A 26128-nucleotide genomic window follows, 5' to 3' on the forward strand; every position below is an offset into this window, starting at 1 on the left:
AATGCTCTCATACCAATTCCATATGGTATTATTATTTTGTATTAGATGTCTCAGTGGTATTTATTAGTGTCCAAATTTCAAAAATGCTTTGAAAAACAACTTAATTGAACAGGGAGAAAGAGAATGGAATGAAAAATAATCCCCAGCAGACTGTGCTATAGTGGTGTGAAATTGCAATAACTAAGTAATGATGTATTATAATTGCAGTGGTTACAACAGCCTGGCTGCTTCTTTTATGACTGAGACCTCTTTTGTAATTTGTTATTTTCACATATTAGAAGAGCTGATCTGAAAGCTGCTGGATTAGTTTTTCTAATTTGTGTTTCATCATGTTGCTACTACTGCTCTGAAAAGAGTGAAGGGAAGAGAGAAGGCTTGTTCAATACAGCTGAGCATCACCTTAATCTCACTTCACCGTTAAGAATTTATTCCCAAGTCACTGTGGACTTTTGTCTAGTTTAACTTCCCTCTTGCAGTGGTGTGTACAGACCATAAATGTCATGGCCTCTGTTTCCTGTCTGTTTTCTCAGAGATAAGTCAGTCCTCACAAAGTTGTTGCTCATTTCAGTCTCGTCTGTATCTGAAATGTTTATTCTATGCACCAAAGATAGCCATATGCTTATTAAAGGAGCATAATGCCTCTGCAGATTCCTATGGGAGATAGTAATAAATTGGTTGAATTGTCGGTGCTATCAGACTGGTGTGGCCTGTTTCTATTTTCCAGCCTGTCCCAGACAGATCGTCGTGGTCCTGGTAATTGATTTTCCCTTCTTCTATTTCAGATCCCCATTGAGGTGTCACAGATCAGCTCTGTCAATCACCCGGTGAAGGTGGGCCTGTCTGATGCCTTTGTGGTGGTCCACAAGATCCAACAGATACCCAGTGAGTCTCAAACACACTGTTCTAGCTTTTACTATTCATTTGTCCATGAGAAGAAATTCATTAATTAATTAATCTAAATGCAAACTTTTTTAAAAACTATGAAATAAAGCAGCAGTTGTCCAATCATAGCTTAGCAACCATCAGCAAACTGGGACATGTGAGATTTTGTATGTACCAAATAAAGCCTCTTTTAAAATCAAGTCAGCTGAAAACATCATCATCATAAAGTTTGCAGTACAACTATAACTCGCCGGCCACAAGTAAGAAGATGCGTTTGTTTATATCTGTGTGAAATCTTTCTAAAATGAAGAATTATTTTGAATGGTAAATCTGCTGCCATTGTCATGGTAAGCCACATTCTAGAATGGAATGGTTGAGAACCATAGCAACAGTAACTAAGAGGGCTGGTAAGAGTTCTAAATCAATCAGTTGGCTGACTGAATTGTTTCATCGTCTTTTGATTTACCTTTAACTGCGTCTTAAAGCTCTGAGTTCAGCCTCGTCTGTTTTCCTTTAGCTCTGACTGTCACTACTTCTTCTCCAGCACTGCTTTACCTCTCCCAGTGGGCAGCGGGCAGAGCTGTGGGCACAGCTCCAGATCTGCCTCTCTTATTTGCTTTTGAGTTTCTCCAATTTGGACCCATTAAATTTAAAGCAAAGGAGAGACACTTCAAACCTTTGTATCCACAGTCAGACTCTCCGTCTTTCATGGGCTCTGCTTCAAAGTCTGCTACAATAATGAGATGTCAGATATGATTTATTCAGTGATTTAAGCTGTTTTGGTTGTGTGTGTGAAGCTTGGACACCATTTATTTGTCAAAGTTAATATATTAGGCCTTTTTTTGTCCTTTATGTGGTATCTTTATGTTGTGTGTAATATGATGTTTTGTGAGTTTGGTTTAAGAGTAAAACAGTTCTCCAAAACACCAGCTATTTTGCAACCCAGTCTCACCTGATGGTGTAAAAAACATGGGTTCACATTCACACGTGCAGTGTGAGTCAAATTTTGTGTGCAGCTCATACGTAGAGCACTTCCATGGAGACCACCGCATGTCATATGCACGTGACTGTGCATACGGCAGTTACAGTGGTTAGGTTTAGGCACAAAAACCACTTTGTTAAGGTCATGGTTTGGGTTAAAACAGTAAAATGCCTGACTTGACTATAAAAATGTCCCTTAATCTGATCTCTGGCCATTCACCCAATGCCTACTTCCTCCCAAATGTGCCCGAAGTCACACGGTGTCACATGAACATGGGAAGTATTGGTGTATCACCTTTGCATATGCATTGATGCATTTTGAAAGTGTAAAGTTGTGTTATTTGTACAAAGAAAATTAGCTGTATTTGGAGTATTATCTAACATTGACTGTTTTCTGCCTTATCTGAAGGCTTTTTCTATAAAATCTCTTTTTAGCAGACTGTCGTTGGCACTCTGAGATTTGTATATTGAACCTGTTAGCGCAGTCCTCCTAGACATTCATAAATCAAGCTCTCTTTGATGCCTCTGACACAGCATGATGAAACCAGTGTGTGCAGCTGCTTGGTTATGGAGTGATGAAATCTTGAATGGAAGCAAATTGAGGCTGAGGTGTTGTGTTGAACATAAATGATGTCTCTGAGGAGCGTATGCGTTCCCTTTTCTGTGTCAGACCTTTTTTTCTGCTCTGATAATCCATCCAAAATGATCACAACACTGATTCTACTTCTCAGAAAACTGTAATCCTAAATACACCTAAAATCATATTTGGGAAGAGATCAAACAGCGGAAACTAAACTCCTTCACGTACAAACAGTTAATATAATGCCTGTCTTGCCCTCATTTATGTATCGCATTAAACCAAATAAAGTGTGAATATTTGTGGAGATTGCTTGGGAACTGACTGTTAAAACCCACTCTCCTGAGTTTCTACGCCTGACAGGCTTTCTGTTGGCGCGCAGCACATATTCAGTTTACAAGAACAACAGGGCCAGATTTGCTACTTGAAATACTTAATTTTTAAAACAGTTTGTCCTTGATTTCAAACAGTTAGACAAAAGCAGCTTCTCATTTATTGCCAGCTATTCAAGGTAACATCTTCAAGTGACTTTTAAATGTTTGTAACTGAGCTGTTTTAAATGAAGAACTTTGTAAAAAGGGTCTTAAATATGCACTTGATGGTTACATGTGTGTGTATGGGTATGCATCCTAACCACTTGACAACTGGGTTGTAATCTCACATTCTTGTTCATATTTTCAAACAATATGTTTTCACTTTAACAGTCCTCATTCTAAAAGCACGCTAACTATTGCAGCTTTCATTAGAACTGACAAATCGCACTGTTTAATCAGTCCCATCCACTTTTGTTCATGTATTTAGGTTTTGAAAAGGCTGAAAAAAGGCAGATAATACCCTCTAAATTCTTTAAATGCTGAGTACCATCCTCACTACTGCTTTGGCATGTTTGAAAACCAGAGCTTGACAGACCGTCTATGCCTAGTCACGGTTGCTAAGCTATCACTGGAGGAGCGCTTAAGAGAACAGCCAACTGCTGAGGCTGCCTTCAGTCACTATAAACAAAATCAAACTCTTGCAACAACTGAAACAAACAGTGCTTTGTTTTCTGGCTGTGCAACAAGCAGGTGATATTTGCAAAGTGCACAAGTTCATGTCAGTGTCTGAAAGAAAAGGGCAGTATTTGCATCCTGCACCTGTCAATCTGAAGGGCTTGATGTGCCCCATGAGCTGTATGGAAAGAGTCTGTGGAGGAAACAAAGGATGCTGCAAGTGAGATCACAGGCTTTTCATAATGATAGTCATCACAATGATGCAGATAATGGAGAAGGGAGCTTATTCATAGATGGGTAGGGGCTAACCTTTAAAAACAGCAAGAATCAGCTGTTTTCATGAAAAAGTAGAGATGCCATTGCTGCTCAGTTCTCCATAGGCAGTTCACCCCTGAAATGTAGGTAAAGCTTGTGCTGAGGGGGGAGTTCATGTAGAGAAATAATCTGTACCTAAAAAATAAGTAATAATATTACAGCTCTGCCATATTAGTACTCAAACCCTGAATTCTAACAGGGAAAAAAACAGGCAGGAAAGCCATGACCACTACAGGCTCTACCATGAAGGAGTGTTTCAAGTCTGTTAAGTGTCTCTGCAGCCAATTACTGCACAGCAACCATGGCAACCAGTGGGACATTTTTTAACCCCACTGTAGCTTCTCCTTAGATTAAGAGCTCAAATAAAACATTTTACACTGCCTCTAGGCAGAGCATACCAACAGCCCATCCAGTAAAGACAGAGATGAGAGAGGAGATTTGTGGCTGGGGGGTGTAATTAACAGGTCAGGTACAAGCACATGTGAAGACCCAGGCTTTAATATACTTTCCCAAGGGTGGATTACACTTTATCAGTCACTGGGAGTTATTCCTAAATTGAAGCCAAAACCACCTCTGGACCTTTTTCATATCTTCTTGCCTGTACATGGATTAATAATCCTGATGCCAAGACTGGAGCTGTTAATTACATATAGTATGTGCTTGTCCTATGTTTTTTTTCTTTTTAGATTTCAGGATTAATGCCCATAAAATACATCTAATTCATAGCTGAGCTCTGCTTAAGAAGAAAAATTGGGATTTAATATATTGGAGATATGAAAGAGCCAAGAGTGTAATCATGAGGTGAAAGAGGTCGATTGGACACATTGAAATATTTTGTGTGCATCTGATGAGAGGAGAGTGTGACACTGCCATTATTTCACAATCAGTTTTCAACTCAGTGTCTTGACATTGCATTTCCATTGATTTTTGCACAGCTCTTTGATGTGAATGAATAAGCAAAATGAGGCAGCCTGTTGTTGTGATTTCATTAAAGTAAATGCAAGTATGTATGCAATACTGTTTTTCTGTTATATATGTACTGTATATATCTGCTGCAGAGTGCGTTATTGAATCTACTCTGGATGTGATTTTAATTTGAAGATGGGTTAATTGACCCTCTTGTGTGTAATTGTTGACACACTACTGCAAATCTGCTTGTGTTTGATAGTATCAGTGGAAGGTAGCTAACTCCTCATTAGTTGTTTTTTATGTTGTGGCTGAGACCAGACTGTAATTGATCTGATCTGCAGCTTCCTTCCACCTACTAACCAGAGGCCAGTGAGGCTGCACAGTCTGCCCACACATCAGCAGCCTCAGCCTGGGGGAAATGACCTTCCTCTGGCCCCCACCGTGTCATCAGGCACCTGATAATCCCTTTGCTAGAGGCAAGAGGAAGTCAGTCACCAGGGAAGGGGAGGAGGGGGAAAGGAAGGGTGGTCTTACTCTGAGGTTAGACTGAGCTGGCTCACATTTGCTGCTTTGATCAGTTGTCCAGGGTGTAATCAAACCCAGCAAGTCTGCCAGGAAACAACATCCTATCATATGAGAAGAACAGCACTTGGTCAGCAATTCTCAGCCACGAAAACAAATCAACCAAGCAAAAATGAATAATTTGACATTTTGGAAGATATTCTTATTCTATTTCTTGCCTAGAATAGATGAAGACTGATTCCACTCTATGTCAAACTGTTCCTTTAACTTTAAAACTGTTTCACTGAATGGCCATATTATATGATAAATGAGAATTGAAAGTCACTACTTGCTGTATATTTTACGCAGCCATAGTCTGGTGTATTGACTTTCAATTTTGTAGCTCATTGGTCAAGCAAAGACAAGTGCTATAGGTAATGTCATGTATTGAGCAATGAAGCATGTTGCAGAGGATCTTAGAGACTTATTCTACAGATTTACTGATTCACTCCTGGAAAGAAAGAGTTTGTATAAATATTAACAACACAGAGGAGTTATTGTCAGATCTGTTAAAATATTATGCACTTTTTTACTTTAACTAAGGATGTATTTCATACCTCTATTCTTCCATTTTCACTGTTGGTGGTGAAGATGCATGGCCAGCAAAAATAAGCAGCCCATTTTACACTGGCCTGTGTGAGGGCCAGAATGCAGTGAGAGTCAATGATGTATCTAATCAATTGCTCCATCTTACCCCAGCTGATGACTTGCTGTTACAGATGACTGGGAAGGCAGCCCTTCAACAGGGTCTGATTGATATCAGCTCCCGGGGGAAATTGCTACCGTCCACTGCCAAGTCGTAGGCTGACACTTCCCCACAAAGAGAGGGGAGAAATAAAGTGCAATGGTAGCATCCCATATGACCTGATTCTGCCTCTCGCTCTCTCTCTCCTCTTTCTTTGGGGACCACTTGTCCCAGTTTTTATCTCTGGGTGGAAGATTTGTGATGGTTTGTTCGCTCTCTCACTCTGTCTCCTTCTGTCTCCAAAATATAGACGTGAGGCGGAGGACAATCTACGAGTACCACCGCGTGGAGCTGACGAAGACAAAGATCACCAATTCTACCGCTGTGGAAATGATGCCTTTACCCAGTAAGGAGAATTTATTGTAACAGCTTTTGGCACAGCCATAACACTGTCCACAGTAGAGGCATTGATGTGTTGTTCAATCAGTTCCTTAACATTATGAGACCTCTCCAGCAAACAGGACCTTGGCTTTATGTCAGTTACACTGTGCATTTGACTGAAGTTTGACCTGTGTGGATCTTTCTCTTCTCCAGCCTGTCTCCAGTTCACCAGCTGTAGCGCCTGCATCTCCTCACAGATCAACTTCAACTGTAGCTGGTGTCATCGCCTCAACAGGTGAGATACATGGACACTTTTACTGTCAAAAACTCTCCTTTAACTCCTGTTACACCTCTCCTCCCAACACATTCATAGTAATGCTACAAATTCAATTTATGGTTTAGTCAAGTAAATGTCAAATAGTGGAAAAAGTCCATCAAAATTTCTCATAGCCCAGTGTGACATCTTCAGATTACTCTGAAAAACAAATATCTAAAACTGAGAAACAAACAAATTAGATGAATTGGAGGCATTTAGCTTTTTTTTTTAAAATTATTATTATAATTGTTGCATGTTTTTCTTGTTGATCAACTTCAGTTCCCACAATCATTAAGTCTGGTCTATCTGTAGTTTTTAAGGTTATATTCAGTTGTCTCTGTGTAAGTTATAATCCTTTCTTATTATTAAAAATAGTTTTTTATACATGTAAACTTGTCAATTTGGTTTACATACATTTACATAATCCTTGCAATTTGTGTCTGCTTTGCTTGGTAGCAAAACATAATTTGGATATTAACTTTTTAATCAAGCGATTCGAGTGATTTGTTCCCAGAACATGATGGAAGTTTATCTAAAGTACAGCACAGGTTTAGAGCTTCCACTGAACTTTGGCAATGAGTGTTTGATTTAGTGGATAATCCAGTGAATTTAACACTGAAACTCATTTCTGGTCTTCTATCAGTAGGTCAGCTGAACCAAGCTAAGCTAAGTGAGCTCCAACATTTGCACTTTTAGAGTAGCTTACTTTTGTTAAGGTTAACATTCTGGTCATGGCTTTGGATACTTTCAATTGAGTCCAGACAGTCTGCAAACATCTCATACGTACAGTATAATGTAATGAAAAAATCATTTTTATATGCAGTAGTATCAGGCAAACTCAAATGTTTTCTCCACTATTACAGTCAAAATAGAATTCTGTTCAGTGAATGAGAAAGTAGTTCTACTATTTAGACTCTACAGAAGCTTATTCTAGCATTCATTCAACTCACACCTGTTCTGTCAACCTCTGCTCTCCTTTTTATCTTATCCTTCCTGGCTCCCTGCACTTCAAACAAAAGTAAATATTTGAGCTGCTAAAGAAGTGTTAGTGTTCCTCCCTAGAATTTCCTGACAGTTGAAATGTGAGCTGTGGTGGGTTTTGTTTTGCCGGGTAGAAAAAGTTTCGAGTTAAAAAGGCAGCGAGGAGAATAAATTATGGCGAGATAGCAGAGTTGTGTTATCATCCATACAAGTTAAGGAAAGTCTCAACTTGCAAGTCAATAGATGCTTACTGTCCTGATAAATGTCGAGCCTGAATTTGCCGAAAATGTTTTTTGGAGGTAGCTGAAGGGGTTTATTGGGGCAGCCGCCACCCCTTCTCTTTGTATGCCACTGCATTTTGAAAGTCTCATGCATCAAATATTAATCTGACACTCTTTTATTTTGGACTCATCATTCATTCTGTGAGTAATGTGGTTGACTGGAGAAATGTGCAGCACTTCTGCTCTGTCCGTAGAGATTTGTTATTTAGGACTTACAAGGGGGTTTTTGATTTGACTTTCCCTCTGCTTTGCATCTTTAATTCCTCCTCCTCTGACAGAGACAAACTAATTTACAGTGTGGCGACATGAAGAAGTGTTTTTCCTCTCAGCAATTTATAGACACTGTATGAGATACTGTATGCCTGTAGCAGTGATCTCATTAAGTTGCCTTTTAATTAGCTTTCTAACTGCGTTAATATCTGACTGTTCAGCGTTACTCTGCCCTCTGTATACTTCAGCCACTTCCTTTGAAAAAGGCAAACATGTTTTAAACACGCGCTAATTAAAAACTGTGGCGGGCTTGTTGGCTCCTGGGTTAATGAAAGGCGCTGACATTTTAAGAGAACAACCCTAATGAACCTCTCTCAGTGAAGTGTCGGGAAGGTGAGAGCATAGTGCCTCTCTCTCGCTAAGTTCTGAACTAAATCAGTTTGCTGCGGCTGATGTGTGCAGCATCTGCTGAGGCGGGTTAATAAACCATGACAGACGTCCCAGTGGACTCACAGTGGGCCATAAGTGCTGGATGTGTTTTGGAGGAAATGCAGAGATTTGTTTACCCAAAAAACACAGCTGGTGAGCTTCACAAATGCAGCTCATAGAAAATTAATGGCTGTTAGGGAGATTAATATTGAGTTTTAATATGTCTTAGTCTCCCAGCAAACTTTTATTGCGTCTTTTATGTTGAGAAATGGCATTATCACTGGCTCACAAATCTTTTTTTAGCTGTTATTTCACTGTCAAACAATCACTATTCAGATCCTTAAGTAAATGTAGTTGAATAACAATGTAAAAATACTTTGTTACAAGTATTATCAGCAAAATGTATGTAAACAAATGTAACAAATATGAAATATAAATATATAATATAAAAGTAAAAGTTTTCTGACTGTTTTATAGGTTATAGGTTGTTATTATTATCACTGAGACATTAATGTTAAAGCAGCTGGTCATGGTGGAGTTAATTTTAACCACTTTATTAAGTGTTGGGCAGTTTGTTCTGTCTGTAATTGAGTCCTAAAAACATTACAACACAACAACAACCAGTTTTAAATTGAAATAAACTATGTTCTAGAAATAAGTTCTAGAAAAAAAACAATAAATGGTATCAAAAACATCTTAAGGATTATAACTTTAAGTGCAATATTGTAGTAAATGTTGTAGGTTACTTTGTGCCACTGCAAACAGTGGAAAGAATAACTCTAATTTTCGAAGGCATCTCAAGAAGTGGGATTGAAACCCAATAATGCAATCTCTCTGTCCTGCTGTGCATGTGGGAATCCTAAAGAGAAATATTCTTCCTCATGGGTTCATTTATATTCAAATGAAGCGCCTGAACCCATTTCTAATTAAAAGCTCTGTGGCTCACTGCAATAGATGGCAGCTAGCTGAGATGGATGCCATTGAGAAGAAACAAAACACAAGCTCTCTATAGGGACAGGTTAGACCAGACCTGTCGGTAATATTGTGTCTAATTCTGCTTCCCTCTTGGGGTGGGGGGTGGAGGTGGGTGGGGGGAGCAGTCAGGGAAAAAGTGGGGGATTAAGCAGAGGAATCTGTCTCGCCTGATTGAACCGATGAGGCTGAATTTTGGGGGGGGAAATAAAAGGAATGGGATGATTAGAGAGGTGGAAAGATGAAAATGGACTCCTTCACATAAAGTCATTACCATAACAATATGTTCACTAGAGAAATGGGGCCTGCTGGGGATGTCTAAGACTCTACTGGACTCATATTGTCCTTGCAGCACAGAGCACAGATACCACTGCCTCTGCATTGTGAGTCAGTCATAGGTCGTTTTTATATGTGAGCATTTCCTCTATACATCTGCCACCTGCAGTGAGAAATAATTTACAGACTACCAGAGCTTTTACAATTCACTTTATCTGACAGAACACAGTGAGTAGGTTTGCTGCTTTGCATACTGACTTGTCCTCCCAGATGGGAAACTGTTGGTGGCAAAGGGCCTAGACATACACAACGATGGCGAGTTCACCAGTGGGCGAGTTATAATTTTGGTCCATTTATAGCATGGAGGATTAGTAGCTGCCGCCTCGATTACCGTCTGCCTCCTGAGGTTATTAGAAGTCTCGGACCACCATACACACTCGACTCAACAGCACCCTTATCCCATGACCTGCTGAACTTCCCCCACACAGGTCTTATATCTTCATACTGCGCAAAGCCGCTCCCTCCCTGCACTCCTTGAATCCAGACATCAGAGGGAGGCAGGGAGTGGGAGGTGCAGATGTTTGCTTCTCAGCTTGGTTCAGAATAGAAAAATCCTGAAACATCTTTTTATATAAAATAAGAAATCATACCTGCAACTCTAATGAGGATGAATCAAAGTGTACTTCAGATTTGCTAAAGGAAAATCACTGGTCCTGGCTTTTCCAGTGTGAGGAATTTGCTGCATTTCTCTTTCTTATCTGATTGTAAATTTGATATATTTGGATTACATTCATTTTAGACTGTTAGTCGGACAAAACAAGACGTGTAAACATGTGATGACATGTCACCTTGGGCTCTGAGGAATTGAAAGAGAAAGTGTTCTTCCTCTATTTTCTTTGGCTTTAATCATTTATTGCAGCTATATCAACAACTATTGGATGGACTGTCCTAAACTTTGGTACAGACATGTCATGAGATGAATCCTGCTGACTCTGGTGGTCCACTGACTTTTGCTCTAGTGATACCATGGGGCTGACATTTTTAGTATTGAGTGACATCTCTCAACAACTATGGATGAATGGATTGCCATGAAATTTACTATTTGACGTTCATGTTCCCCTGGAAAGATGAACTATAATAACTTTGGTGATCCCTAAACTTCTTCTTTTTTTTATGACCAGATTGAAAACAAATGAAATTCCCATCAGCTCCTCTGAGAAAGAGAATCACTGGTGGCTCTGTGTTTAATCTGTCTCTTATAAGTCCCACAACTTTGTAGAAGTGAAATACTGAACTCTTTTATTAGACTGAAGACACAGCTTTTGACTGACAGTTGCTCTCTCTGCCTTCAGATGCTCCAGTGGCTTTGACCGCCATCGGCAGGATTGGGTGGACAACAGCTGCCCAGATGAGGTGAGTGACATGTAATGACCAGCCATGACTTAAATTTGTCTGACAGTGCTCTAAATGTTTCAGCATCTTACTTGCTAATAGTGAAATACATGTGTATTTGTGTGTGTGTTTGGAGCTCCCTGGATGATAAGTGCCTTTTGCTGTAGTGCACCGGGAGGATCCCTCACACATTAGTTTTCTTTCTGAAAGCAGCCATGACAACATTTGTTATCTTTCAGACCAAGGACAAGATGTGCGACATCATCGACACCACATACCTCTACCCTTTCACCACCACTATTGTCGCCAAAACAACATCCAGGAGCAAAGAGGCCACTGCAGGCAGAGACACAGCCTCCACCTCCCACCCTCCCACCAGTGTCCCTACTGAAGGTAAAGTAGAAAACAGAGCTGGAACAAGGCCACGGTGCATATTGTGTCAGAGCCCAGAGCTCTCTTTCAACTAGTGATGGATGCTCTGTTCTGGCAGGATGTTAAATGAAGTGTATTTGCTGGAACTGTTCTTTATTGGTATTGATGTGTTTCCTCTTTTACAACATGCATGAGACACTTCTCTCTCTCTGAGAATGCATAAATATGTACTGTAATTTTCCACTTAAGACAAAAAAAAATCATTCCAGATGGCAGGCAGTGGAGCAAGGCACAGCAGCTGTGTTTGTACCAACTTTTAAACAATGCAGATTGAATTAGGACAAATCTCACCAGTCCAAAATAGATGTACCCACACAAATCTGTGATCATGTCATTCAGCTCTGCTGGCTCCACATCAATCTTTGTTTCCAGAAGTCTTATATTCCTAAAAACTTCTTTCTCTAATGATGGATCTGTTGACGTTTTAAAAATATTCTCATCCTTCTGCTGTTCTTCTTAATGAGTTTTCAGGTTAATTATGAGGCGTTGCCTTTAATAACTGAATATGAAGGCCACTTTTCATTTTTTAGGGCTGAATGTTTAATAAGAAATCAGACTGAGCACTGGTTTTTGTCTCAGTAAGTAGAAGGTGACTTTACAGTCATTTTAGAGTTTAGTGAAATTGGCTCGATCTGATCCACATATTGAAGCTTTCTGAAAGCTGTTCCTCATTATTACCTGCTCCCTCTGCTTCTTTCAAGGTCTCATTTTACAATTTGAGGTCTCCTTTCTAGTCAGGCTCTGTGACTTTGGCTTTTTAGAGAAAAGAAAGATCTAATACAGTGAACAGAGGCAGAATGAAATTATATTTTGGTTGAACAGAAAGTCAAGAGAAGGGAAACTTTAATAAGTTATGCTGAATGTTCCCCCTTAAGTTTCTGAAGAGGGAACATATGGATACAGAAAATACCATAGACTACCATAAACATAATAACAGTATACTGTAAAGTATGAAAGGTTTGCAATTAAGAAATTAAAACAACATACTACATACTATACACAAAACGCCATGTTGGTTTGCTGATATTAAATAATGCAAGTCTAGTGCTTTAAAGTGCTAACTGGTAAACATGAAAGTTAAAAAACAACAACGGCATATCCCCCAAATCTGACCACAGATCTTGTGTGAGAAGGAAGCTTAGAATATTTTTAAAGGTGCTGGTTTTCCATGTTTGCTTGCTTGTCTTTACACTGTTGTTTCCTTATATAAAAGTGATCAGTCACATTTCAGATGTCATAGTCATGTGCTTCCCTTCCTCTTTTTAATTGCGTGGCAGTGTTTGGTTTCTCTTCCTGACAGGGTTACACAACAAAGGTCAAACAAGTCGTGCTCTTTTGATATTGCAGTATAAAGTATTGAGCACATGACTCACTGCACCCCAGCGGGAGACTAACCCAAACCACACTGCAGCATAATCTCACAGTTATCTCATGCAAATCGTCTTTGAAAAAGAGCAGACAGGATTCTTTTGCTGATGATAGGAAAATGGCCAAGGTGTCCTCTAAAGTTTGTTTACTTACATTCCTTTTATTTTTCCCCCGTCTCCAGAGAAGTGAAAGTTACAAGCTGGCTGAATTTATTGTGCCAATTTTCAGCTCATTTCCCTTTTTATGGCTTTTGAGCAATTTATTTAAGCAAACAGGCGATTTGTCTTAATCAGCTCCAGATGTGCTGCTATTGAATCAAAATGATAAGAAGGAGCCACTCACCTACTCAAGTCATAAGTTTCAGGTAACGTCATGTCACCGTGTATATCAACATACATATCACACAGTTTATATAATCAATACTAAAAGCACACACTGTACTGGACATAGTGTTTTTGTCTATTGAAGCTTGCTGTGACTGTTTGTGTTGTCGTGGATGAAGAGTGGGCACAAAGCGCATAGAGCTAATGGACAACCAATCATTTCAGACATCCACTCTTATCCTTGTGATGAATGAATTTACAGCATCCTTTTAAGAACATCTATGTGGAGGGGGTACACAGTATTTCAGCACATCTGACAGATTTCATATATTCAGTTTCATGGCTTGGCTTACAAATAAGCAAAAAATATACAGTATACAGTCGACACATATCGGGCAAACAAATGTTTATAATTTTAGGGATAATGCTGGTGTTATTCTATATTTTTCAACAACAATGGAGCACAGAGGAGATATATCAGGCTTTGGAATACAAAGACAGTACTTGTTAGTATGATCAGTTCATCGTGGTTTTGGTCTTTTCATGGGATTTGTATCACAGAGGACCTGAGGGGAGAAGCTGGAACAAGAGCCCAGTCTGTGGTTATGATGGTTGACAGAAAGCATATCAGTTCATGTTTTGGCTCAGGACACATGGCAAACAATCCATCCTGAAGCTCCCTTAGAGGACTTTGACTCTGTCAAGGTCAAGGCTTCTGAGATCAAGCCTTTGACCTTGGCTGCTCTGAACTCGAAACAGAAAATTGAAGGTGATGATGTTTTTTGTGTTGTTGTTCTTTGACTTTGGAACAGGCTCTTTCAAGTTCTTTGACAAGCTATCTATGCACATTCTTTAAAAGTATCTTAAAACTAACTTGCTTCCTCTGGCAGTTTCTTGATGTGATAGCTCCACTTGTTTTTTGTGCAGTGTGTGTCCCCGTTTGTCTTATCCAGTCCATCTCTTCTATTTCTTAGCTTTTTATCCCCTTGCTTTAAGTCTTTCCGTGAAGCATTCTGTGTCTACTCTTCTAAAAGTGCTCTTAAATTTGCTTACTTATTAAATCTCAGGCTACTATTAAATGACTAAATCCTTAAAGATGGCCCTGAAAATGTGATTTTTAAAGAGAGCAAATAACTTAAGATAGACTCTTTTGTCCAAGAGTGCAGCGTCTGCAGTGTTATTCCACACTGCTCCATTCTTGTTGGTGTTATTTCTCCTCTATTGTTGAGCCTTTTAAAGCTTCCTACATTCAGACCAGGGTTATCCATTATTTCATTTTCACAAAAAGGCACCCACTTTCATCACTAACTGAGGCAGTGGCCGACCTTTTCCCCACTGCACCTCCATTAATCATTGTGTGGGGGCTGAGTTTAAATGGACACTCCATCGCAGTCGGGGTGCTCGATCGGCTGCTGCGATGAGGACAGATGCAGTAAGTTCGGGGAGGAGCGTGAAAACTGTCCAGCTGTGAGGCAAAACACCATGAGTTTACCTACAGATCAAACCAGGGTGTGGTGAGAGGACTACCAGAAGACCAGAGGGATAAAGAGTGTTTGGTCTTTCTGTGCGTTAGTATCAAGGAGGTCAAGAGGCCGTGCTGTGGTATTTGTTGTGTAGCCGACACGAGAAACTCCCCTGACTGTGTGACACGTACAGAGGATCAGTTTTCCCAATATTCGCCTGTTTCTTCAGCTGCAGGGGTCAAAGGTCAAGTTAGAGTGCAGGCTGTGTGGTTCATGCTTGTGCTGGCAACCTGCAGCTGGATGAGAAAGTTGAAATGAAGGAAGAGAGGCAGACTGGAAAAGAGAAATGTGTCTGTGTGGGTGGGTGGTGGGGGGATGTTTGAGTTTGAGAAAACCCAACATGGAAACTTAAGATCTCCTCTCTCACTTTATTGGCATTTGACTGAACTTCACATGCCTGCTTCAGAGGAAATACACTCAGTTATAAACAATTTAATACAGAAAATTAAGATGAATTCTGTTCACTTCCTGTGTTAATCCAAATACCCAAATATAGAGATTTTTGTGAAATAATCAGCCACAGATAAGACACCCAAGACTTCTTTTCCCACACCCATGACCCTCACTTCAGTGTGGCATGGACTAAATTGTGTGCGGTCGCTTACATATTTCATTTAATGACTTATTTCAGACCCCAAAATGTGCCTGCATTCGCTCTTTTGGAAGCGGAAATAGAAAATCCTTTTGAATTAAATCATTCTGTGAAATATATCTGGTGGTGTATGTGCTGAATTTGCATAATGTGAATCCTATGGTGTGTGTAAATGCCTACTACCCTTTGAGGAGAAGTGGGTCACGCTACATTTCCATATTTCACATGTATAGTTAACCCCAGACTTCTTTTATGTGTTGAATTATGCATGCTGAACCATTATATTCAAAGCATTAATTTTTAATCAGATTTTAAGTATAGTAAATTTGATGTTGAGAGGAAGATGGTTTGCTAATGAAAGAAGCTTAATCTCATTTGGGACCTTTGGGGGGTTGTTTATATTGTCAGGGCTTCAAAACAAACTACAAAGAGAAATATTGATTATTATGCTCATGTTTCTGTCTTTCTTTGTCTCCTTACAGATGATACAAAGATCGCTCTGCATCTCAGAGACAACCAGGGTAGGTCCCTGCTTTTCACTGCTGTGGTGTCCAATAACTGTTGTTGCTGTAGCCACTGCTGAACTGTGCCTTAACTCCCTGTTGTTTTTATGGCTGTATGTGTGTGTTTTGCTTTCACCACCAAAGTATTGGTCCCTGATTGCTTTTTGATCTTTTTGGAGGACGTGCGGCTCAATCAGCTGATAAAGTTTATCCAGCAGCCGACTATAATGCCTAACTGTCCTCTGTGGGCCACAGCAATCAATTATAGTGTCCGGACTTATGTGAGGAAGGGCAGGGAGAGTAAAGGCTGCATGCCCAAAAGTTGTATTATAGTTGTTTTAAGTTGTACTTTTAAATATTTTACATAAAGTCACAATGGCAACACAGTGAAAAACATGTATATGTATAAGTTATGTTCAGTGAAACATGGACATTTTCCTGTAAGATGAGGCTGAAAGTTCCTTTGTGAACTTATATATGGAAAAAAAAGAAGGCCCACTCAGTCACTGTTCTGGACCTTTAGACCATATCACATGATCTTCTTCAGCATACAGAGTTGCCCAGTTGGCACTGAATTGGACTGTGGACTGTGAGGTTAAAAGCAGGGGTTAACGCCCTTTTAACATAATATGGAGCCATAAAATGTTTGATGGTGCAAATAGGGAAATGAGTGAAACATCTATGGAAGAAAAATACTTCCAATAATCATACTGGTCACGGTAGCAAAAGAGAAAACATTTAAGTGAAAACACAAAACTTTTCTTGCACTAATAATAATACCATGGCTCTCAAGTCTTTTTGACAGTCTCATTGGATTACAGCAATTACAGTCAAAGTGTCACCATTAATTTGACAGTGATTGATGGAAATTCTACATAAACTGCAGCCTATTCTTCAAAATGCTGTGTTTTCAGTTGTGCCAAGTAACAACACACTTAAGTTGCTAATATGTGCAAAACACCCCAAACTCTGAAATGATTTCCAGCTCTATCAGTTTTCGGAGAGAGAACCTCTCAAATGTTTAATTTCCTGCTTGAGAGGTATTGGAAATCCACGGCTTCTATCACACTTCCATTACACAAACGCTGTGTGTGTCCCGTCACTCGAGCACACTTGTGCCGGTGCCTGGCGCTGTGATGATATCGCTCCTGGATTTTTTTCATGCCATCTAACCGTTTTTCAACACATACCTAGAAATAATGTTATTCAAGGTTAAAAGTGATTGCAAGGAAGCCACTACGATTATCATTTTGAGAGCAGAAAAGATTTTGAAATGTGCTTGCTGTTATGCCGGTCCACCTCTAGATGATCCGGGATGTGTTTAACTGTTGGGCATGTTAAACTCTCATATCAGCCCGTCACACTAGGTGTCCTCTGACCTTGACTGTGGTAAGAAACACTGAGGTGATTACAGCTCCTGAGATAAGGAACAACAGGATCGAACCACCTTTTCTCACGAGCGTCTACTCGACACTGCCACTTTTCAGCACCTGTTTACAAAAAGGCTGAATTATAGGTCCGTTCAGTTGTTAGTTTCCTGAAACCCATTAGCCTGAGCAGCTGTACCCCTCTGTTACCACTGTGGCACTTAAGTAGAGCTGAAAAAGAAACGTTTGGCTGGATTTCCACTGGTCTCATTTGTCCTCTTGCAGTGGCTCTAATGTATTTGATTGCTGTCTAAAGAGCTCTGCTGTCCATTAGTGTTTACCCAGTCTCCTCAGGTTTGAGCAGCCATAAGGACAAAGCTAATGGAGAATGAATTGTCCCAGTATGACTGTATTCTGCTATGCTGATATATATTACCAATTTCCATAATTATGAACTCAAGAATATTTTTAGCCAGCTTGGCAGCATTGCTGTAAGGATTACAATGTCAGGCAGTCAGTCCACCACTTTGCTCCAGACTGAAATATCTCTACAACTGGAGCTGCAAAAGATATTTGATTAGTTAGTCGAGCAACAGGAAATAAATCAGCAGCAGCTTTGATAGTTTGTATAATAAACAGTTTGTGTCATAAATCTATTGTTTATTGCCTCTTAGCAAATATTTAACTCTATGTTCTCACTGTGCTAAGTACAGCCTCACAGAGCTGCTAACATGGCTACAGACTCTTATTTCATCATTTTTTTGTCAGATTTGTCATTTTTATTATGTGATAAAGCAGTGTACTTACATTGCCAAATTATGATAAGGACACAAAAAACAAAACAAAGCAGACCCGAAGACCTAAAAATGTTTTTTAGATGAGTTAACTTTGAGCAAAGCCACTATGCCCCAGTATAAAGGATATTTTGAGGCTTATGTCTCTGCTGTCTTACTGGTTTAAATGTCCCAAAGAGTCCAGATGAAACTGTCAGTCTCAGAGGGCTGGGCTCCTCCAGGGGTCTAGAGTCCTGCCTGCCTCCCGCTGGTTATTTAGCTGCTATGGGTGTTGATTTCTCATTGTGTCTACATCTCCACTCAGTTTCATGCCCCCCTGCTAACCTACTAACACTGCAGACTAACAGCCTGTCGCACCGTTTGTGCTTCCAGCTGACCAAGAGATGGCTCTTGGTCTCTGTAGCTCTGACAGACAAATGCAGGAAAAATATCTCTCAGAAAACAAAAAAATAAAACCTCCTCAGACTGTGATGATGAGGATTAAACACAATAGCAGAAATGTCCTTTTGTAATTTTCTCTGCCAAGTTGTTTTTGTCTCAGAAGTAGGACTCCTGAGTTGCTCTGTTAAAAACTGACGAAACTGTGTGAAAACGCTTTATTTAAAACAAAATAGTATTATGAAAACAGTTCAGTTGGATTATCTGTAATCAGTCATTTTATTTAGTATACAGGAGATGTTTTAGAGCAACAAATCATCCAAGTATTTTACTTTTTAGATTTCCAGTTGATTTCCAGAGTGCAAGTTGAGGTTACACTGACTTACAGAGCCAGACATTCACAGCAACTGCCCACACACACTGCACAGGCTTGATTACCACCTGGTTATTGTCTGTGCTGAAAATCAATGAGGCAGGGAGCCAGGGGAGAGGCTGGTTGGCTGACAAGCTCAGTGGTAGCTATAGCTGCTAATTAAAGGCATGGAGGGGCCTGGGGAGAGGTTGTCGGGGGGGGGGGGGGGGGGCACAGAATCTGCAACCTGGTGAATGGATCTGTGCTGAACCTGCTATAAATCTGTGTGAGATAAGCAACGAGGGCATAATCCATGCTGTTTGTTTCATAATCACTTGATTAGTTCTTTCCTGCTATGATCAGTGCTTCTCTGCTGGGACGTGTCAACACCCTCTTTGTACTTTGCTCTTCTATTCTTATTCTACGTATTCTAGTAGCTGATAAATTGCATGTGAAAATTCTCTTGTTTTTATGTTTCTGTGAAATTGTGTCTCCAGAGATGAAAACAGAGATTCTCAGAAGGTCACAGGACGCTCTTATCATCTTCAAAAGGGCTCTCAAAAACACCTGCTGGGTTGACTTTGAGGCTCCAGTATGAATCTAAGAAAGTGCTTTAAAGACAAGTGTTGACTTCCAAGGCTCTGAAGGACAAGCTTATTATGTAGTCACTATACAGCCTCTTCAGTTTGCAGTGCCACAACTGGAGGCTACAATAGGATTTTATATCAGCTTCTATAGGCTGGCTTCCTCCTCAGGAAGGACCATGCGCCGCTAACCTTGGCGTGGGATTACCTTTTACTCGTACTTGCGGGAGAGGAGAACTGCTCTCGAATACCTAAACAGACAGAACAATCATGCCACAGAGTGCTAAGGACTTCTTCTAAACCTGAACTTTGAATTTTCTCTTAAAGTGAAAGGAAATGTCTGCCATAATTACCTTCTCTAAAACATAACAACCCAATTAAATCATGTCAAACATTCATGGCATGTTACATGGCAGTAGAAATGTCACTGTTTATGTTTTGAAATCAATTATCTGTGGTGTCATTTAGCAAAACTTTGACAAGAAGTATGTCCATTTCAAGGAATATTGGTACATGTCAGCCAGCAGGGTATTAATGAATGATGAGTGCCCCCTGCTGGTCAACCCTGAACCTGCAGGAAAAAATATCCCTGCAACATTTAAAGCAACATGTAAATGTTGAAGAGGATCTGTATCTCTGTATAAAAGACTGTATGAGTTAATTTTATGTTTTGCGTTTGTAATGCCAGCAGACGCGGTTGACAGGATGCCAGGTACACACCCTCTTCACACCGGTCTGATCCTCGGTATCCTGCTGGTGATGCTCATCATGGTTGCTGGCGTGCTGGTCACTGTCTACATCTACCATCACCCCACCTCTGCTGCCAGTCTCTTCCTTATTGAGGTGTGTAGTGGCATTACCATGACCTACCATTTTCTTCTTCTGCTTGTGAAAACATATTCACTGTTAAGTCTGACCACTTAAATCAGTCCAACATTCTTCAGAGAAAACAAATTTCTCAAACATTCAGGCAGTCCTCAGACACATTTTTCTCAAACCTTCAGACATTCCAGTGTGGTAGCATGAAAAGATGTCTGCTCCAAAGTCTCTGGCCAACTGTATAAAAACACACCATCTGCACAGAGAGTTGTCTCTGGACAGAGCACAGTGCGTTTAATTCCTCAATTCCTGACTCATAAATATGCATTATGATTTTCAGAGGGGGGATGATGAAACTTGGTGCACACACAGTCTTTCTTAATGTGAATTAATGTGAACTCCCTGAAGATGAGTGGATGCTGTTTAAAGTGTAGCAGGCTGAGCAGTGTTCAAACACCCTTTAAAAACAAATGACAACTCCTTATGTTCAAATTTGCTCTCAACTGTCAGTGTTACAGGGTCATTATCAGTCAGAAATTCCTTGATCTGGATTTTGCTGAAGCCCCATCGTGGCATACTGTACATCAGACAAACGCAGAGCATTCATCACTTCCTGTTATTCAGTTTTATACATATATATCATTTTTTGTCACAACTATTTATGCTCATTTTCATAAACATTACTCAACAGGAATAAATGGTGCATTTGTTAGGGATTATTATCAAAAAAGGTCACAAAATGAAAATGAGGTCATGGTATGACTTCATGGATAGGAAATAAGAGAAAGAATCAAGACTGCTACACAAAATTAAACATCTTTTTCAGACTTAACTATATTTTATTTTCCTTTTTTATTGTTAAGCACTTTATAGTTTGACCTCATAGAGTCTCAAAGCATTATGGGCAGGGAAAACCACTCTTTGATCACATGGCTCACATCTCATATGTCAGAAAGAATATAAGGAAAACACAACATCAGAGCTTTGCCAGAGTAGGTGATCTTCCTCTCTGTAGATCACAGACAGAGATGACACCGAGCCCTCACCTTTAACCTTGATGACAGTGACCTCTGACCTTTATCTCAAACTCTGTCCTCTCCTGCCCACCCCTTACAGAGACGCCCGAGCAGGTGGCCAGCCATGAAGTTCCGCCGGGGGTCAGGTCACCCAGCCTACGCAGAGGTGGAACCGGTGGGCCAGGAGAAGGAGGGCTTCATTGAGTCTGAGCAGTGCTGAGGGAGGAAGGGGCGTCCACATCCCTGCAGCTCCCCTCCCCTCCCAACTCCCCTCTCCTATGCCAGCCCTCCTCCCTCCTGCTCCACAGGGACTTCTCACCAGGAACCTCCAGGATCTGCTTATCACCGGAGGAGCTCGGTGTACACAATGACTCGTTAAGACTGTCGTACCGGCCCATTGAGTGCTAGATGAGACTGGATACAGCAGCCAACAATATGGGGAAGTGAGAAAACCCTGAAAACTGATCCCAGACAAACGCGTTGTTCAGCTCCTGTTGGAAAGGAACTGACCTGCCGGGGACAGAGGGAGGGAACAGCATTGACGTCATCGACTCAGTCAGCATTGGTTAAGAGTTTGTACGGCCGCTGTCATGTTGCCATGGAGGGATTGTACAGCCTGACTGCCTAGACTGCTGCTGGTGTCTTAGGGGGGAGCAGGGTGAATTATACAATATATATTTTCAGAAACAATACAGAGTATGTGAACAGAGATTTCCACTTTATTGTTGGTGGGGTTATACAGTATAGGCCTTTGTATATCCATCAGGTTTTTACTTCTTTTCCTTTTTCTTTCAGTTTGTTGTTTTCGCAGGGGTTGGCACATGTATCTGTATAGACCGTCTGTATTGCTTTTCAATACAATAGCAGGCTTAATTGAGTTTTCCACAGCCAGCTCTACACAGAGAGGCTGTGGCTGTGCGATATGACGTGAGCTGAACTCCTGTCACTGCGATCGATCGCACCACGGAGTAAAGCTCTGAACATTCAGCATTGTGTTGAATTAGGTTGTAATGTTTGGCTGGTTTCATTTACTGAAAATGAAGTGTAAGATGTTGTTTTGTTCACTGAAAATATATCAGTGGGGTTTTTTTTTTTTTTGAGTGGGTGATGGGCACACTCTATCCTTTAATTTGACTGGTTCTTGATTGATTCCCTACGTCATTGATACCTTTTTTTAGTGTTATTTTTGCATTTTATTTTACATTACTGCCGTGCCATTTTGCCCCTGACTAGGGTTTGCACAATTTTTTTCCATGCACATTTTTTTCTCATTTGACATGTGGTACTAATGCAAAATTGCAAGACAGGCGCTTGTGAGTGTGAATATATTTTCTAAAGTGTAAGTGATTTCCTGTGTGTGTGAATGTGTGTGTGAATGCAAAAGAGAGCAGTTTACAGTAGTGATTGGATATCCACCTGCTTTATGGGTGCATATGTTTGAGCTGGCTCTGCACAGTTGATTCTTATTGATTTGAATCTGAGGTATCTGGATACAGTTTGTGTGAGCCAGAAAACACACTGGTCTAGTCGGAGTTTTTCTTGATTTTACAGTGTGGTTTCTTTTTCCAGTATGTTGCCAGCATAACCAGTTCCATGTCCATGTTTAACAATTATGATTGACTCATCTGTATCAACACATTAATGTATATACCAAGGCCAAAACATTTGCAGATTCAGGTAACTCATGGCAAACATTTGTAGTATAGCAGTAATAGTACTGAAAAACTTTTTTATTTTTATTTTTTATGAGTGGCCTTTTTTTCTGTACTTTTTTACTTAAATGTGAACACTGTTCCAATCATTGCTGTCACAGATCAAAACACAAGGCTTCAGACTGAGCAAATTCAAACACTCATTTCTACTGTTAAATATTATTTCAAGGCAAAATCATTTTTTACACCTTTGGTGGCACATTTCTGCCAATGTAATGGAAAATAGATCCTGAAGTCATTATAATGACCCAGGATCTTTTTTTTTCTTCTAATTTTGTCACATTGGCTGAAATGGGCTTTCATATACACCAATGATTGTAGACTCGTTTTACAGACATGATCAATTTCCTGGAATTCTACTGAAAAATTAAACGTGCAATATTACACCCGTTCAGTTTGACACTGAAAATGCACCTGGATAATTTTTTATTTTATTTTATTCCCACCTTGTCGCCATCACATTAAGACCAAAGACTAATCAGCATCTGAGTGCGCTATATTCTCAAATATTTACCTCAGACTCCCCACAGCCTCCACACCTCATTATTCGGCATACCACCATACAGAACATACCAATTAGTGGTGTGTATAGAGATTCGGTGATTGTTTTGCTGCCATTTACAATGTCGTTTCTCTAAACCCCTCCCCCGAACACTGATTGTCCAATTAAAGCTTTGGAATACGTAACTAATTGACTGTTATAACACACATGTCTAAGTCTGTAAAAGATCATTAAACACAGTGTTTGAAAAAGGTCGTTTTAAAATACTTTTATCGTGGAGATATTTTCAAGTTTAAAAAAAAAAAAAAGATTTGCACCCCTCTCTCAACTAAGATGGCAGCCCCCCAGCTACCCGGATAGATAACAGTTTAAACGTTTTTGTCGTTCGGGGGACGGAATAATTGTCACCCAGTTGGTTAGAGAAGTTTCACTACTTTGAAAATACCGTCAGAACAGCGGTAAGTGTCTTTTGTTCATTATCTTTTACATAAACCGAATGTGACCACCCGAGATAGTTACGTTTGCCATACCAGTTGTTTGATTAGTCCTAAAAGCCAATGTCAAAAGTGAAGACAAACTTTGAAAAAACCACAGGTGGACAAAGGAATTGCGAGCTTAGAATCTAAACGCGGGTTTTTGGCCAGAAACGAGGAGCCTGCTTTTGCCTAACACCGTCTGAAATCTAAAGCGCCACTGTTTGGAATGTTTGAATTACTCAACCACCATTAACATTTAAACTATACATGTGACGCACGTTCGAGAACAGAAAGCTTGAAGATAGCAACTGTAACCAAGGAGGTGGGGCTTAGCTAACGGCAGACATATTGAATATAAATGTGATGTCATTCTCTAAATACATTTTCATTAACACATTCATAATAACCCTGCATACCCAAAGATACACACAAGACTCGTCATGTATAATACCAAATTAGGGACTCGCTTGCTGTTTTAATTCACCACACAAACCCTTCATCATTACTACACTGAACTCTTATTGTGGTCTCATTGGTGTCAACCAGAGAGTACAAACCCCCTTTTCAAATCCTGTTTCATGACTTCTCATAACTTCCTTGTGCGATTGTAATTTAAAAGCATACAGGAGAGAACGGGGGTTTAGTTTAACGGGCCAATCGATGGCTTCTCCATGCCTACAGATATTAGTAAAAAAATATTGTTAGATTGATCCCTGTGGGGAAATGCTCTGTGCAATTGCTTGGGACATCTGCTTGTTGTGCACTGCCACCTGAAACTGCAAGTGTTTTTATAACCACTCTCAAAATGCAGTCAGACAAAGTGGCTGATGGTTGAATTTGTTTGCATTAAACTCGTCTGCAAAAGCTGAAACACTTTGATCATATAACAGGAAGGTGTTTAGCAGCAAAACCTTCACTCGCTTCACTGGACTTGACTAATTGCTTTCACTCCCACTTTTTTAACATGTTATTTTAGATGATGAGAAGCAGCATAGTGGTGATGTTGAGATAGGTAACTGCTGTGTGCTGTTCTTTACTCTCTGACCTATTAGTTGGATTGAATGACAATTGCCAGAGCTGAATGTAAAGAGCTCAATGTAAAGAAATAAGAATTTGACTTTTTTTTCCGGCTGTGACCTTGGTTTTATGTTTTCATGACACTCCATAGCACACAATAAGACTCAAGATCACACAGTATCATGGCTGTCTGTAATTTCTGTAACTACTGTTGTTTTGATTACATTTGAAATAATAAACAATGTTGTTAAAAACAGTCACACTTGTGCACAACTGCTATATTATATATATTTTTCATGTAAGCCTATTAGGTGATATTTCTGAGCACAATTGGATTGTAGGAGCAAATTTGTTACAAATAACCCCTTCCATTGCTCCATTAATCAGTATTCATGTATGCATGCAAGACACAAATACAACAGAGAAACAATGAGCAGCTGGAAAACAGAAATGCTTATGCATTATTCTGGCTTAAATGCCGCCGCAATTAATTAAAAAATGCATGCCAAACATTTAAAATAGGATCTTGGGACAGATTCATTTGGAGGAAAGCCAATGTTTGACTGACAGTGGGCTGAACTTTTCTGTCACTGCTCAGTCAGTTTCACATAGCCCTTTTCTGTTTATTAAACAGAATTTTCTTCTTTCTATCCTCTATGTCTTTGCTGAGCAAGAGCATGGCAGTGAAAAATGCTGTCTGCTTTAGGTGAAATCCTTGGATCAGGTAGATAGTGGAACTGCTTGCCTGCAGATTGAGGAGATACAGCTCCACAGCAGTGTATAGAGAGAAAGCTGAGTAAACAAGACAGCAAAGGGGAGGGATGGAGCAGGGCTCAGCAAGCTGGGAGCAAAAACGGCATGAAGGAGGTGTGAGGAAAGAGGGGGACAGTATTGACTGAACCAGGCAGAGCTTTCAGACCTTGTTACAGAGTACCAGACAAGACCGGATCAGAAGCATGAAGGACAAAAAGAGGATAAAACTTCTATAATGCTTGACACTGGATATAACTCAAGGGTAGAGTCAGGGGGTAATGAAGTGTGCTACATAAACACAACCACTACACATTTAGCCTATAAACAATAATAAGTGGGTGTTAATAGTTGGACACCCAGCTATTACATTCCCCAAATCAAGTTAATGAATCTATTGTGAGCAAGGTCATACCACTGCTGTGAATCATGCTGCTGCTGTTGTAAACACGGCCATCATCTGTGTGACATGACGTCTTATTG

At 40.1% G+C, this 26128-nt stretch overlaps 1 protein-coding gene across 2 annotated transcripts in view; it reads left to right on the forward strand.

Moving 5' to 3' along the window:
• plxdc2b (plexin domain containing 2b) overlaps positions 1-25151 on the forward strand; it is an 80011-nt gene extending 54860 nt beyond the window's left edge. Inside the window, exons 7-14 of one of the 2 annotated variants that reach the window (XM_018695343.2) lie at positions 783-882; positions 6210-6305; positions 6494-6575; positions 11098-11158; positions 11377-11530; positions 15858-15896; positions 20042-20196; positions 21289-25151. In XM_018695343.2, coding sequence (XP_018550859.1) covers positions 783-882; positions 6210-6305; positions 6494-6575; positions 11098-11158; positions 11377-11530; positions 15858-15896; positions 20042-20196; positions 21289-21408 — 807 coding nt within the window. In that variant the 3' untranslated portion in view covers positions 21409-25151. The remainder of the gene's footprint in view (positions 1-782; positions 883-6209; positions 6306-6493; positions 6576-11097; positions 11159-11376; positions 11531-15857; positions 15897-20041; positions 20197-21288) is intronic. The other variant, XM_018695344.2, reaches the window with a different exon arrangement.
• The last annotated feature ends 977 nt before the right edge of the window (positions 25152-26128 follow it).

Source organism: Lates calcarifer, linkage group LG24 (genome assembly GCF_001640805.2).
Source record: "Lates calcarifer isolate ASB-BC8 linkage group LG24, TLL_Latcal_v3, whole genome shotgun sequence".
In the NCBI taxonomy this organism is placed as follows: domain Eukaryota; kingdom Metazoa; phylum Chordata; class Actinopteri; family Centropomidae; genus Lates; species Lates calcarifer.